The sequence below is a fragment of the Tursiops truncatus genome, chromosome 9 (genome assembly GCF_011762595.2).
Source record: "Tursiops truncatus isolate mTurTru1 chromosome 9, mTurTru1.mat.Y, whole genome shotgun sequence".
Lineage (NCBI taxonomy): Eukaryota > Metazoa > Chordata > Mammalia > Artiodactyla > Delphinidae > Tursiops > Tursiops truncatus.
The window spans coordinates 98414709-98430104 of NC_047042.1; the positions used below are offsets into that span (position 1 = coordinate 98414709).

Genomic DNA, 15396 nt, shown 5'->3' on the forward strand with positions numbered 1-15396 from the left:
GGAACCCACGTGGTTGAGGCTTTTGCTGCCACTTCTCCGTCCTAGTGGTCTTGCCAAGGCTCTAATGACATCCATGGTATTAAAGCCAAGGGTTGTTAAAGCCGTGGTATTAAAGCCTCAGTCTTCATCTCCCTGCCCTGTCAGCAGCATTTCACGCAGGAGACCCCTCCCTCCTTGAAACACCTGTCCGCGTGCCTTCCAGGCTCCCCGCACCCCCTTGGTCCTTTTCCTGCATCACTACCTGCTTCTTCTCAGTCTTCTTCGCTGCTTTCCCCTCCTTTTCCTGACTTCTAGTGTTTGGCATGGTCCAGGGCTCCGTCCTGACCTTCTGCTCACTCTCTACACTCCCTCCCTCGTGATTTCATCCAGGCTCAGCGTTTTAGATGCTGTCAGCTCTCAAAGGCAGTCTTTCCCTCCCGCTCTGTCTCTGTATCCTGCCCAGACTTCCTCCTTGAATGCAGAGTCACGTTCCTACCTGTTAATTCAACATCTCCATCAGGATGTCAGTAAGTATCTTAGATTTAACTCGACCAAACTGAACCCCCGATTTCTGCCTGAACCTTGTTCTACTCAAAGTCGTCCTCCTCTCCGTCGAAGACAAGAGCATCCTTCCAGCTGCTCAAGCCACAGGCCTTAGGGTCATCCTTCTCTCCTTTCTTTCTCGCACCCAACTTCCGCTATATTGGTAAATACCATCTGATTTTTCTTCAAAACATATGCACAGCCCAGCCACTCCTCCCCGCCTCCACCGCTCCCGCCTTCGTCTGTTGAAGCTGTCATCGCCTCCCGTCTGATTATTGCCATGGCCTCCGCCCTGGTCCTCTTGTCTCCATCCTGGGCCCCCACCCCATACAGTCTCTTCTCAGCAGAGCAGCCAGAGTGATCCTTTAAAAATATCAATCAGTCATGACTTCGCTGGCAGTGCAGTCCAGTGGTTAAGACTCCGCACTTCCACTTCAGGGGCCATGGGTTTAATCCCTGGTCGGAGAACTAAAACTCCGCATGCTGCACAGCGAGGCTAAAAAATAAATATTCGTTGCTTTCTTCCCTGCCCCCGTACCCCCAATAAGGAGGAAGAAAAAATACAAATCAGTCATATTACACCTCTGCTTAAAACCCCCCAAATGGCTCCCCAACTTATTGAGCATAAAAGCCCCCATTTCGTCACTGGCCCCTTCCCTCTGGCCCACCCATCCGACCTCCTTTCCCTCTCACCCCCTCTTGCCCACTTGTTGCTCCCCACGGTCCCATGGCAAGGACTTTCCTCCACTGAAGGGCCCCCGCCCCGTCGCCCCCATCAGCGGTTCTGCTAAGCTGTCACTGGACCGCTGTCCCTTCCTGGCCACCCAATCCCGGCGCACTCTTTCCTCGGTCCCTGCTCTCATTTCCTCCAAAGCACTTACACCATCAGTCATCTTAAATACTTACTTTTTTTTTTGTCTCTTGGTTGGTTTCCCTCTTCTTGGTTCACTGCAGTGTCTCCGTGTCTACAGCAGTACCCGGCTTATAGCAAAACATGTTTGCCGAATGACCCTCCAGCTGGAGGGCTCACGCTTCCACGTAAGGCACTGGGCCTTCTTGGTCTTTGTATCTGGTAGCCGACCCAGTGGCTTCGCCGGAGGAGGTGCTGAACGGTGATCCATTGAGGCCACGCAGAGCTGAGTTCTAACAGTGGCTGTGGTTCCTCCCTAAGCCACCCCCACCACTGCAGCCCCCAGGGGCTCGTTTTTGTCGAGTTTGGCTTATATAACATATTGCTGTGCGGCATAGGTGGCATCTCCTCCCACGCTGCCCTTTGCCCTCGTCTGCGCCCTGCTTTAACTCGGTGCTGCGTCCCGGCCCTGCTGCGCGTTCTGTGTGTTGGGCCAGGCGTTGGGGGTCTTGAGTTGACACCTACCCTCACGGAACAATGGAATGGTTGTGGGGTCCGGAATTAGAAGGCTTGGGTTTGAATCTTGGCTTTGCCACGTGCCGGTTTTCCTACCACAGGTCAGCTATGTTTTGTGTTGTCTCTGAGCCTCCTCAGTTCCTCTTTGGAAAGAAGTGAAGTGTAAATAAGTAATTTAGTAAGTAAATTCCCAGGCAGTCTCTCTGAGCTTCAGTGTTCTCACCTGTAACACGAAGATGATACTATGCCTACTTCGTGGAGTTGTGAGGGTTAACTGATATCGCTGATGGGACAACACTATGTAGCTCATTGTAGTAGTTCTCTATTGCCATGTAACAAATGACCCCAACCCTTAGCAGCCTAAAAAAAATTATCATTTATCATTTTACAATTTTCGTGGGTTAAGAATTCAGGAGCCACTTAGCTGAGTGGTTCTGGCTCAGAGTCTCATGAAGTTACAGTCAAGCTGATGACCTGCAGATGACTGATGGGCTGCAGTCATCTGAAGGCTTGACTGAGGCGGGAGGATCGGCTTCCAGTACGCTCACTCGCCTGTTTTGGCAGGAAGCCTTAGCTAGTTCCTCACCACTTGGACCTGCCCCACAAGGCTGCTTGAGCATTCTCACAACATGGCCGCTGGCTTCCCCTAGAGTGAGTGATCCAGAAAGAGAGACCAGGATGGAAGCTACAATGTCTTTTATGATGCAGCCTTAGAAATTGTATACCGTCACTTCTTTATTCATTTGTTAGGAGCAAGTCACTCAATCCTGCGCTCAAGAGGAGGAGAATTCGGCTTTATTTTTTGAAGGGATTGTCAAAGAATTTGCAGACATATTTTAAAACCTCCATAACCATACAGCACCATGAGAATGTTAATTAATGTTGCTGGCAGTAGTTTCAGTTCATTGTAGACTCTTGGTCTTGCTAGATGCATTCTCTTTGTCAGATTCAAATTTCAGGCTGCTGTCTCTCAGCTTCTCTGTGCCTCGTGGGTTCTATTAAATTGGTTAATTGTTCATGGATAATTCATGGATATTCTTTCCTGTCTGGCTAGGCTGTGGGTTCCCTGCAATCTTGGCCCATGTCTCAGAGTTCTGCTGCATCCTAGCAGAGTGAGGTTTTTGCAGAGTGATGTCTATTTCCAGTTGTGGGACCATGATTCTGGAATTTTGACCGGTGAAGCGGGGACAGAGGAGTTGGTGTGTCGGAAAAGATAACAAACTTGGTTTTGGATACATTTAGTTTGAGGTACTTAAAAGATGAATAGGGACTTCCCTGGCGGTACAGTGGTTAAGACTTCACCTTCCATTGCAGGGGGTGCGGGTTTGATCCCTGGTCAGGGAGTTAAGATCCCACATGCCTCGTGGCCAAGAGAACAAAACATAAAACAGAAGCAATATTGTAACAAATTTAATGAAGACTTCAAAAAAATGGTCCATATCCAAAAAAAAAATCTTAAAAAAAAAGATGAATAAATGAAGCCACTCAGAAGGCTATTGAAATGTGAACTTTGAAGGGAGGAAGGAAAGCTGAAGGGTGTCATCTGCAAAGAAGTAACCACTGAACCCGTGAGAAGAATGAAGCTGCCAAGGGGAAAGTGAGGAAACAGGGCAGGGTGAGAGCAGAACCATGGTCCCGGGGCGAGGAAGAGGGAGCAGTACAGGAGACGTGAACCAGGTGGGCAGGAGGCAGCGTGGTCGTGGAAACCAAGCAGGAGGAAATTCCAGGAAGGTGGTCTGACCTTTCAGAGGGGTCTGAAGGGGTGAAAGCTAACAGCAGGAGGCTGATGACCTCTCAGGATGAGGTTTCAGAGAGTAGAGGATGCTCATAGACAGATTTCGGGGGTTAAGGATGCCTGGATGGGGAAGAAAGCACAGAACGTGTGTCTCGGGATGTGTCAAGTGAAGGGGAAGAGTAGACTCATTTGTGGTGGCAGGGTTGAGTGGGGCTCCTCTCGGGTTGGGGGTCCTGAAGGGGGAGACGGAGAGACGGAAAATGCCAAAGGGAAAAGGTGGTTTGGGTTGAGTTTCACAGGCAGGAGGAGGAGAAATGAAGGGCGCCAGGCAGTGCGCCAGCAGGCCTGACACCGAGAGTGCTGCTTTTTTCATTCACACAAAGGTGCCATGTGTCAGGTACAGAGACCGATGGACTAGGGTCAGGGCCTTGGGGAGAGCTGAGGGCTTGGATTTCAGAGTGAGAGGGAAAGGCTGGTCCAGCAGGGATGGGAAAGTGGTAGGAGGTAAGGCTATGTGGTCAGAGAAGTGAAGCTCAGATATTGAAGTCTTGGAAGTGAAACCATCTTGAACAATTCTGTCCGAGATGAGGCCATGATGGTGAGTGACTGAAATGAGTACAGACAAGAATCCTTGTCGAACTGAAATAACAGCTTTATGGAGCAGATTAGATGACCTTGAACACCAGGTGACTGACACTGGATGCTGGATGACTCAGGCCACAGTGGGACCTTCCTAGTGTTGGCAACAGCTATTCAACACATTCAACAAATATTTATTGACTCCAAACTACATGCTTTTAGATGCTTGGGATGTAGCGGTGCACGAAACAGATCAAGATTCCGGAGCCTTAGCACGGGCAACGGGCAAGTTTTAGTGACAAAAACGCGACTGTGTACCTAGGGGTGACCTGACTGAAGTACAGGTTCTATAACAGGGTTTTATTGGACTTGGCTCGCTGATACGCACTCCAGGAACCTACTGCATCTCTGTCACCCTGAATGCCAAAAGCTTTACCTTCAGGTACCCAGTTTACCTAAAAGTGAAATTACAAAGGATGTGGTTAAATGCTTAATTTTTACTTATTTATTTATTTATTTTGCTGTACGCGGGCCTCTCACTGCTGTGGCCTCTCCCGTTGCGGAGCACAGGCTCCGGACGCGCAGGCTCAGCGGCCATGGCTCACGGGCCCAGCGGCTCCGTGGCACGTGGGATCCTCCCGGACTGGGGCACGAACCCGTGTCCCCTGCATCGGCTGGCGGACTCTCAACCACTGCGCCACCAGGGAAGCCCTAAATGCTTAATTTTTAAAAGGTTACTGGAGGCACAGGATGATCAGGAACAGAGTGGACTGACTCCACTGAAACGGGCCGGGCAGGATGGGGGCCGTGGGTGCAGCGGGCCCCGTGCCCCTGATGGGGAGTTGGTGGGGGGAGGAGCGAGCAGGGGGTTCCAGACTAAAACTCTTGTTGGCCCAGGTTCCGGTGACTTTTGTAGACATTGCTGTTTACTTCTCTGAGGACGAGTGGAAGAACCTGGATGAATGGCAGAAGGAGCTTTACAACAACCTGGTTAAGGAGAACTACAAAACCCTGATGTCCCTGGGTAAGGGCGCCTTCCCTCCCCTGTGGCGAGCACCTTGGGAGTGGGGAGTGAGATGCTTCTCGACCCGTGGTGCACCACCCCCGGGCAAGGTGTCATGTTTATACGTCACGGAAACTCAAGAAACGATTTGCTTGCCTGCTAGGAAGTTAGAATGACTTGTAACAGAATGGAAAGTAAAAACAGGGCCTATCACCGCAGGGCTGAACACTGCGCTGCCACCATTTTGGAATCACAGCCAAACAGCATCACTACGCGCTGCCTCCCAGCAGCCTTGGATAAGCCACGGTCGCTCTGCTGCTGGCTTTCAGAGACCAGAAACTGGGGAATCTATTGACTTGTTTTCATAGTTCCTCGTGAGAGATTACCTGACGTACTCACATAACGGCCACCACCTAGAGGACTGCTGGGGTGGGGTGGGGGAGGGGAGAGCTCCACATCGCCCTTGATCGGGGCCCACTGATCAGCTTCACTCAGCCCTGTCTTCCCTTCCCCCTCATTCCAGACTCGGAAGGTCCAGTGTCCAAGCCAGATGCTCCACCCCAGGCCGAGCCCCGGGAAGAGCCTTGCGTGTGGGAGCAGCGTGACCCCGAAGAGAGAGAAATCCTGATGGATCCAGACACAGGTGATGGCAGCCGAAGACAGCCCTAGGTCCAGGGCAGGGTGGGAGAGAAGCACCGCCATCCCTGCATGACTTCCAGGCGGGCTTCTCCCGAGTTGTTCGTGGGGCCAGTTCTGCTGCCCTTGAAATTTGGCGGTCACCTACAGGAAGAGTTTCAGGGCCAGAAAGCGCACCACAGATGTTTGTCTTTTGGGTCAGAACCGTGTAGCTCGAGATGCCCAGGTAAGCTGGAGAGAAGAGGAAGCAGCGGGGGCGTGGGGGCGCCTTGCAGCCTCCCAGCCCTGATGGGCGCCCTAGACCCGAGTGCAGCTCCAGCCTAGGGAGGTGGGCAGAGGAGGCTCTGCGTGGCGCACGTGGGGTGCGTGGCGCACGTGGGGTGCGTGGCCGACTGCTTCGGGCCTGGCTGTCTCCTTCAGCATCCTCGCCCCATTCTCACAGACGCCCCATCACAGGCAGACTTACCCTCCAAAGCTTTCTTCTCATTCAAGGGAGATCTTACGTTCTGAGGATCCAGTTACCCGAGAACGTCACACCTGGTGATGGGAGGTGCGAGGCTTCTCGGGACCTCAGCTCTCCTGAGCACTGTTGGGCCAGGTGAAATCTGGTCCTTGAACTGTATTCTCTGCCTTCTCCCAGGAGCCTTCACCCGTTGGGGCCCTCTGCCCTTCCTCCCTTTTCAGTGGAGGGTGTATTCACCGAAACTTCCCTAGAAGGTGGCTCAAGGCGGCCCCCTCCCCCCATTCTGCTGTCTTTATTGAGATATAATTCGCATGCTGTAAATTCACTCGTGAAGTGTATCATTCAGTTCACCAAGTTGTGCAGCCATCATCGCTATCTAATTCCAGGACGTTTTCATCATAGGGCACCCCACCCCCATGAGCAGTCACTCCTGTTCTCTGGGCCTCCCCCGCCCAGCCCCTGGTTCTGCTCTCTGTTCTCTGGGCCTCCCCCGCCCAGCCCCTGGTTGCTGTGCATGTGCCTCTTGTGGACGTTTCGTCTAAATGGCTCCTTCCCTGTCTTAGGTACCACAAATGTGTGAGGTCAGCAGCTGTGGTAACCTTTCACAGTAAAGCAATGTAACCTCAGCCGTTTCACTGAGTTATCATCCATCCCTGTGCCAGATAGAACAGGGACCACTGTGGCCTTTTTATGGATGGGCCAAGCAGACTGAGAGCCAGAGAGGGCAAGTGACTCATCCTCTGGGCTGGGGGCAGAGGTGAAACCAGGATCCATGTCTTCCACTTCCTCATGTAGTCTCTTTCCTGCTGTCTCCTGCGGGGGCTAGTGTTATACATCACACCATAGACCCTCACAAGAGGAACATGCCCCTGTGGTCACATCACGGGGTCTGCATGGAAGACATGTTATTGTCTTTTATGCAAAAGGATGCTGTGCCTTATCCATTCCAGGAAGGGATGGGGCTGCTTCCCTTTGCCCAGTCTAACTTCGTGTGTGTGTGTGTGTGTGTGTGTGTGTGTGTCTGTCTCTGTCTGTCTGTCTGTCTGGCCCACTCTTCCTGACTGGGCTGCAGAACAAGGACGAATGTCTCCCACATGGAGGGAGACCTATGGCCTGTCCTGATTAGCACCCACCCAGCGTGGGCTGTTTCTGGAACCCTGTCCCAGCCTTACCACACCTCATTTTGTGGCTTGGCCTACCCCCTTGTCCTGAATGTCGATCGCTTCTCTGCTCCCAGGACCTTCTGCTCCTGGGGATTCCCCATAGTTGCCCAGAGAAACCCAAGACCCCTGTGCTCTTCCCTGGCCAGTGCTGTCAGCCGTGCTCCTGACCCCGAGAACGTCCAGCTGACGATCATTCATGAAAACGGCACCAAACGATGTGATTCTCTGTCCCCAGGAGCAGAGCCCCTGGTGACTGCACAGGACACGTCCTCTCAGGTGAAGCGGGAGGAGGCCCTGTGTGCCCGGGGTCAGCGGGGCCTGGAGGAAAGAGCCATCCCCACAGAGTCCATCACCGGTGAGTGAGCTGACTGGCCGCCCAAGCCGGGTGGCAGAGGAAAGTCCAACGTGGTCTGCAGGCGCCCAGCATTGTCTGACGTGTGTGCCAGGCCAGAGGCCTGAGCTGAAAACGGAAGATTGTGGGTCCAGGATGGATGGAGAGACAGGGTTTCCCACGAGCCGCAGACTCGGCACACGACGTGGACGAGTTGCCAGCACGTCTGGGCTTAGCCGTTCTGTTTTCTCTTCTTTGTAATATCAGTTTTTAACTGTTCCTTTCTTCCCTTGGAAAGCAGTATCTGCAGAAGTACTGAGTGTGAGGCGTTTTACAGGTCCCGTGGGTGGGGGAATCTGGGGGTCCGTGAGACCTGCTCCCGACTGGTGGGAAGAGCTTTCGTTGTTTTAACCAAGCACTTACGGCTGCTGCCTCTGTGTCAGGCCCCGCACGGCCACAGTCCTGTCAGGGGGTCTGGATAGCTCCTCTTCGACGGCATTCTGGCTGGACTTTGTATGTGAGATCTCTGTTAGAGAAGATATGTATTTATTAGTCAGAGTTCTCCAAACAGTCAACAGGGTGTGTGCGTGCGTGTGTGTGCGCATGTGTGTAGAGATATTGATTGAGTGATTGAATTTAAGGAGCTGGCTTCTGCCAACTGGAGCACCGGGGCAATCTGCCGGCAGGATTCCCTTTTCCTCGGGATGTCAGTCTCTTGTCATTAAGGCCGTCAGGTGGTGGGACGGGGCCCACCTACATTATGGAAGGCAGTCCACCTTACTCAAAGTCTTGTTGAACTCCTCAAAACAAAAAAAAACAACACAGAAGCATCGAGAAGAATGTTTGGCCCAGTATCTGGGTACTGTGGTCTAGGCAAGTTGACACATAAAATTAACCGTCACAAGATATATTAACACACTGTAGCTCTTTACTTATCCACAGGTTAGAGCTCCACAAACCTCATCCCCCTTAGTCAAAGCCTCACACTCATAGGTGAGTGATAGCAGCCCTTTCCGCTTCCCAATTCATCCGGCCAGTTCCTCAGAGAGCATCACAGTGCTTCAGAGGGATCTTTAAGAGATAAGAAGGCAATAAAGGGTAAATGAGGTTTAATAGACTCTGCAGAGGAAAGAGGGTGTAGGATACATCTTAGAAAAACCCCATTAAGATGGTTAAGATAAAAGGCTTCCTGGGGCTTCCCCGGTGGCGCAGTGGTTGAGAGTCCGCCTGCTGATGCGGGGGACACGGGTTCGTGCCCCGGTCCGGGAAGATCCCACATGCCGCGGAGCGGCCGGGCCCGTGAGCCATGGCCGCTGGGCCTGCGCGTCTGGAGCCTGTGCTCCACGACAGGAGAGGCCACAACAGTGAGAGGCCCGCGTACCGCAAAAAAAAGCCTTCCTGGAAGGTGTCATTTTCCTGGACGGTCCCTGCAGGAGGAAGACCTCCTTCCACGGTGTTGCTCAGGCCTCAGGCGTGAACCTCGGTTGAAGGAGTTAAGCTCCTGAAGGACAGGAAAGCTCTCTCGATGACATCACTGTTATGTCACCCCTTGTAGTATCCACTTATTTGCGGCAAAAGCTCCAGCAGCTGAGGCCAAGCTGACCTAAAGCTTTAATTAACTAGAATAATTATTGCTGATGTTTAGGGAAAAGAACTCATTGCATGACACGAGAGACTTAAAGCACCACCTTGTGGGCGTTTCCGTGTCCCCTGACACCTTTGCTGCTCTGTTCCCACAAGCAGACTCACCAGCTTCTGCCCAAGACCTCCTGTCCCGGATCAAACAGGAAGACCCCCCGTGCGTGTGGGCTCAGCAGGAGTTGGCGGAGAGGGACATTCCAACGGACCCCAACTCAGGTGAGCGCGCCGTCGGGGCACGTGGAGATGACTTCTGTAACCGCCAGAAAATCTATCCGATCGAGTCACTTTGGTCAAAGGCCAGTGAAAGACGCAGGGGATAAACTACAGTGTGTTCCTCAGGTGGTGACTTTGTACACATTTCGGCATATAACTATTAGCAAAGTGGGGAGGACTTCTCTAAAGGAATCATCACACTGATAATTTGTACTGTCAGTGAACTGATACTAATATGACTTCACTGATTTCTGAAATATAATTAAAAAGCCTTTTAAAAGTGGTATATATTTCTGTGACAGAAAGAAAGAAAGTAATTTTACTTTTTCCGGAGTCTTCCTTGAGTGAATAGTAGTTAGGTGTCTCCCAGGAAACTTCTGGGGAAAGTCCAGGCGTAAAGGGAAGCATAAAAGAACAATAGGGAAGCTCTGCCCGCCCAGGCCCCATGTACGTGTGCACGCGGGCGTGTGTGTGCATGCGGGTGTGCGTGTGCATTTGTGTGCGTGTGCACTGTGTGTGCGCGTGTGTTCACATATGCTTGCAGAGCTGGAGGAGGCCAGTGTCATCTTGTTTGCTGGTTGTGACCCCAAAGTCTCATGCAGCCCCGCACACCAGGAAAAGAAGCAGCTGTAAGATCTAGGATTCCGTGTCGTTTGTCAACTCCACAGCTCCACAAGGGGGGAAGTTGAAGGGGTCCAGGGCAGGAGAGGAAGCAGTGCCCTCCTGACAGAGAGGCGGCAGTGTCCACGGCAGTTCCTATTAATGACCTGTGCCCACTGCTTCTGCCGTTGCCGATCTGGAAGGCCGACCTCTCCTCCCTTGGTCCTGTGGGCCATCAGAGGCCAGGCTCCCCTCCGGCCTGGCCCCGCAGATGGCCCTGGGGCTCCGAGGACAGAGCCAGAAGACCTGGGTTCCGGCCCTGGCTCTGCCTCCACACAGCCTCCTCCCCGGCAGCAGGACCAGTGAGGTCCCATCTGGGGAGGCTGTTGACGGGATGGGGACAGGGATACCCCAACTGCCACACGCCCTCTGAGCAGAGCAGCGGCCTCTGCACGTGGCGGTGTTTGAACTTCCGGTGGGATGCTCGGTGGAAAGCAACAGGCTCTAAGACTGCCTTCTTTCCCCGAACAGAGTCTCTGATCTCCGCACACGACATCTTGTCATGGATAAAGCAGGAGGAGCAGCCGTACCCGTGGGGCCCTCGCGACGCCATGGAAGGAGAGCTCGGATTAGATTCTGGCCCTGGTGAGTGGCACACCCAGCGGGGCCCCTGGGTGTTTTGTCCACTGGGACGGTTGCTCACCCAGCCTAGCCCCTTACAGGGTGATGTTCTGTCATGGCAGCCTTTTGAAGGCCTGTATCAAAGCACTGTCCCCTTTCCTTCTGGAGGATGGCAGGTATGTTAGCTTCCTAGGGCTGTCTTGACAAAAATACCCAACTGGGTGGCCTAAAACAGCAGAAATTTATTCTCTCATAGTTCTGGAGGCCTGGAGTCTGAAATCAAAGGGTCGGCACGGCCATGCTCCCTCTGAAAGCTGTAGGGGAGCCCTGCCTTGCCTCTGCCTAGCTTCTGTGTTTGTTGGTGATCTTTGGTGTTCCTTGGTCTGTGGATGTGTCACCCCAATCTTCTGTCTTCACACATTCTGTGTCTTATAAGGTCACGAGTCACGTTGGATCAGGGGCCTGCCCTCCTCCAGTATGACCTCATCTTAACTACACCTGGAGAGATCCTATTTCCAAATAAGGTCACATTCTGAAGTACTTGGGGGGTCCAGATTTTGATGTTATCTTTTGGGGGGATATAATTGAACCCATCACAACAGGGAAAGGCGAGCAGGCTGGGAGCGAGCTGAGGCAGTGGTGTCACAGCAGGTGATGGCAGCAGGCGGCTCACACACTAGGAAACACTCACCAGAGCACCCTGGCAGCTGACCTCCCAGAGTAACTGGGAAGCTCCTGAAGCTCAGATAGGAAGAGGGGGGTTTCTTCTGCCGGCAAGTGTGAGGCCAAATACCTCCCCTGACTTGGCTCTCTTGGGTCTTTCTGGAAGCCCCCTGACTGGCTGAGGACCTCTGGCATGTGTTGGTGGGTTAGGTAACGCGTCGCATCAGGCTCACATTCCTTGCCAGGGCCAGTACCACTGAAACAGCTGGCTTAATGTCCTCTGGGTGATTGGGGTGGTGAAGGGACAGTTAATCATATGTTCCTTGCTCACATTCCTGACACCCTCTGAGAGCTCGAAATCCATGTCAGAGCTGAGGACATGGGTTGTTTCTGAATCTGAAGGGACATTTAAAACCCAGGTGAGCGGATCTCACTCTCCGTGAGACAGACTTAGTTCAGTCTGGAAGAGCAGAGTGGGGCCGGAGGAATGGGCAGGGGATGGCAGAGGAACGGTGCACATCCTTGTCTAAAACAGAATTTCAGTTGTCCTCTTTCTAACCTGCTGGTGGGGTGGGATGTGACAGGGACATCCGGGGGACCGCCTGTGAGGGCAGGAAGAAGCGATAGCGGTTGATGCCACCCCATCCTCTGCAGCACTCAGGCCACCATTTCTAGCCCTGGCCCTGAAGGCAGGGGTACCAGATCAGCAAACATTGTGCCAGGAAGCTCCGCCCAAATCTTTGTCCCTCGGCGCTGCCTTCCGACTTCTCCCACTTGGCTAAGAGCGTGTGGGCTTCAAGGAGCCTTTTCCTGGGACCTGCGTGGTTGTGAAAACAGCGTGAGACACTCGTGCAGAAATCGCCAGGCTTTGCAAATTACCAAAGCGCTTTCCTTCTCCAGTTCGAATATGCCGAGCGGCTCGCAGAACAGTTTGCCCTGTGCTGTTTTGTCTCTGGGAGGCCTTAGAACGTTTGCATTTGGGAAGAAAGGCCCAGAGCTGGGAGAGAGGGGTATCTGGAAACGCTTCTCCTGCCCGCCCAGTCACTAGAGCCTCGTATCGGAGCCTCTTGTCTTTCTCCCAAAATGAACCTGCCTTCCGCTCATTAATGTTGGGATGTGAAATTAGTATCTCACCTGTGATTTCTTTGAGGTTTAAAACCCACCTAGTGCTGTGGTTGCCAAGGACCACCAGGTGGACTTTCGGTAAGACATGGCATCATGTGGTAGTCTTCTGGAGGGGGCTCGGAAGGGGGGAGGGGGCAGGGCTAGAGAGTAAAACACAGAAATACATGCATGTTCACGCCAACCCCCTTCCCTGGCCCTGCCGTAAACAAGAGAGAAAGACCCGGTGTCCTGCTTAACTCAAAGTCAGACGTCAGCCTAACCGGACGTTACCTTTTAGTAAAAAGGATTCCTGGCTTTATATATTAATGAGTGGATATTACTCTCTGCTCTCTGACAGTTAGTGTAAGACAGGAAAAAAGTCTGGTTCACTCAGAAGTAACGTGCATGGGGCTCCACTGAAGCAGGAAGTGTGAATAGGGGTTTGGAGTTCAGTGGCTACTGGGTGCTTCTGGAGAGAGTGGGGAGCCTCAGGCCAGACCACCCTACCTGGACGCCAGCACTCAAAACACACTCGCAAGTCACAGGATACGATTTGAAAGCAGCCTCCTGAAATTCCCACGTACTGCCTTGGGTTAAAACTGGTTAAAACAGTGATTCCAGCCTTTTTTAGTCTCTGTTACTTAACAAGTATTTACCTCGTGCCTGCTCTATGCTACGCAGTACTACAGGCACTTGGAATCAGTGGTGAAGAAGGGCCAGGGGCCTTTCCTTTTGTGGGGCGGTGATGAACAGTAATCACGCAAACAAGATAAACTCAGGGTGGTAAACGCTCTGAGGGTGACGACTCAGGGAAAACAGGGGGCCGGGAGTCGGGGCAGGAAAGGAAGAAGCACTCGAGTGTGTCCAGATCACGAGAAGGAGCTGACCACGGGGCTGCTGGGGAAGGGAAGGCCATAAGGAAGGCCATCTGGGGAAGGAGGTTGGAGCAATAGACAAGGAGGAGTCTGACCACGTATGACCTATGGGCCAGGTTAGCGTCTGGATTTTATTCTAATATGAAAGGAGACTAACAGAGGGTTTGAAACACAGTGGTGACGTGATCTGGTTTACATTTTTAAAACGTACGTTTGGGAATTGACTGGAGTCAGGTGGGGAGAAAGGGCCAGAAGCAGGGAAACCATGTAGGAGCTAATGTAGTGGGTAGAGACCAGGTCAAGAGGTGATGGTTGGAAATATAACTGATAGATTGTCTGTGGTGGATGAGGAGACAAGAGTGACTCCTAGGTTTTGATCCGGAAACACTGGGCGAATGGGTGCTGTTTGCTGAAATGGTGAGTCCTGGAAAAGCAGCAGGTTAGCTGTGTAAATTAGGTGTTCTCCTCTGGACCCGTTCAACTTGAGATGACATCCAGGTAGCAATGTCAAGTAGACAGATGAACATAGGAGTCTGAAGTTGGAGAGCCTGGGGCTAGATTGATTGGGGAGTTACAGGTTGCAAGGACTTCTGACACCAACCACCTGGGATTAGGCCAGACTTCACAGGTGAGGCACCTCGTTCTCCACGTGACTGCTCTCATCTTACACAGCAGCTGCAAGTTCGAGGGTCCCCAGACCACCCGCACTTCTGACCAGCTGGCTGCAAATTCAGGGGTCTCCATTAACGCCTCAGGTGCAGTAATTCCCTAGAACAACTCACAGAACTCAGGAAAGTGCTATACTTACAATTAGTTTTATTAGAGCAAGAGGATGGATTCAAATCAGAACCAGCTGAAAGGGGAGATCCGCAGGACCAGGTCTGGGAGGGTCCTAAGCATGAAGCTTCTGTTGTCTACTCCCTGTGGAGTCGGGAGTGTCCTGCTCCCCACACAGCGATGAGTGACAGTACTGCCTACCAGAGAACCGCACTGGAGCCTCTGTGTCCAGAGTGTTTACTGGGATTTCTTTACATACGTACAATTGATTGAATATTCAAACTGCTTTAAAGAATGAAGACATTTATCCTCTTACGTAACTAAGAGGTAGTCCAGTTCTAGCCTTGGTTGGCTCAAGGATGCAGCTATATTATCAAGGACCCAGGTTCTTTCCAACTGCTTGTTCGCTCATCCTTGGTGTGGATGGAGCAAGTTGGCCACAGCTGTTCCAAGTATCACCTCCAGGCCCAGAGGGAAAGGAGAGGCCGTCTTTTTGCCTGCACTGTCTCCAAGGAGTGAGGATGCTTTCCCAGAAGCCTCCCAGCAAACACATCTCATCAGCCAGAACAAGGTCCCGTGCTTGTATCTGAATCAGTTACTGGCCAGTGAGTTCTAGAGTGAAAGTCCTCATGTTAGAGGTGGGAGGAGATGGTGTGACGTAATCCCCATGGAGAGTGGAAAACTGGGGCATGCTGAGTCATGGGGTAGGATGCCAGGGTTTGAGGTGTGTGATCTTCTCCAGCAGCCTTCAGCTACTTGAGTGCTGTCACTGCATTGGGGTCCCCCAGGCAAGCCCAACAGAGGAGAGAGGGGCAGAGGGACCACAGGAGCTAAGCTGGGTCAGGAAGGGAGAACAGAGGCGGGGGGCGGGGCGGAGCAGGGAGGCAGTTGACAGAAGTGGTCTGGTGCTCACTCCGAGTTTGAAGAATGATCAGAGTAGGATTAGGATTGTTTGGGGTTGGGTTTCCTGGGAAACAGTCCCTGAGATGGAGGTTTACGTACACGTGGTTTCCTTGGGGGTCCTCTTGGGAATAACACCCACGAAGGAGGGAGAGTAGCCAATCGGGTAGAGGGAGAAGCAAGGCCCACAGTGCAGCTGTGACA

The 15396-nt window shown here is 52.5% G+C and overlaps 1 protein-coding gene across 1 annotated transcript in view; it reads left to right on the forward strand.

Moving 5' to 3' along the window:
• ZNF282 (zinc finger protein 282) overlaps positions 1-15396 on the forward strand; it is a 28086-nt gene that overhangs the window by 5246 nt on the left and 7444 nt on the right. Inside the window, exons 3-7 of the mRNA XM_033863422.2 lie at positions 5100-5226; positions 5729-5848; positions 7703-7822; positions 9542-9655; positions 10784-10897. Of these exons, the coding sequence (XP_033719313.1) occupies positions 5100-5226; positions 5729-5848; positions 7703-7822; positions 9542-9655; positions 10784-10897 (595 nt within the window). The remainder of the gene's footprint in view (positions 1-5099; positions 5227-5728; positions 5849-7702; positions 7823-9541; positions 9656-10783; positions 10898-15396) is intronic.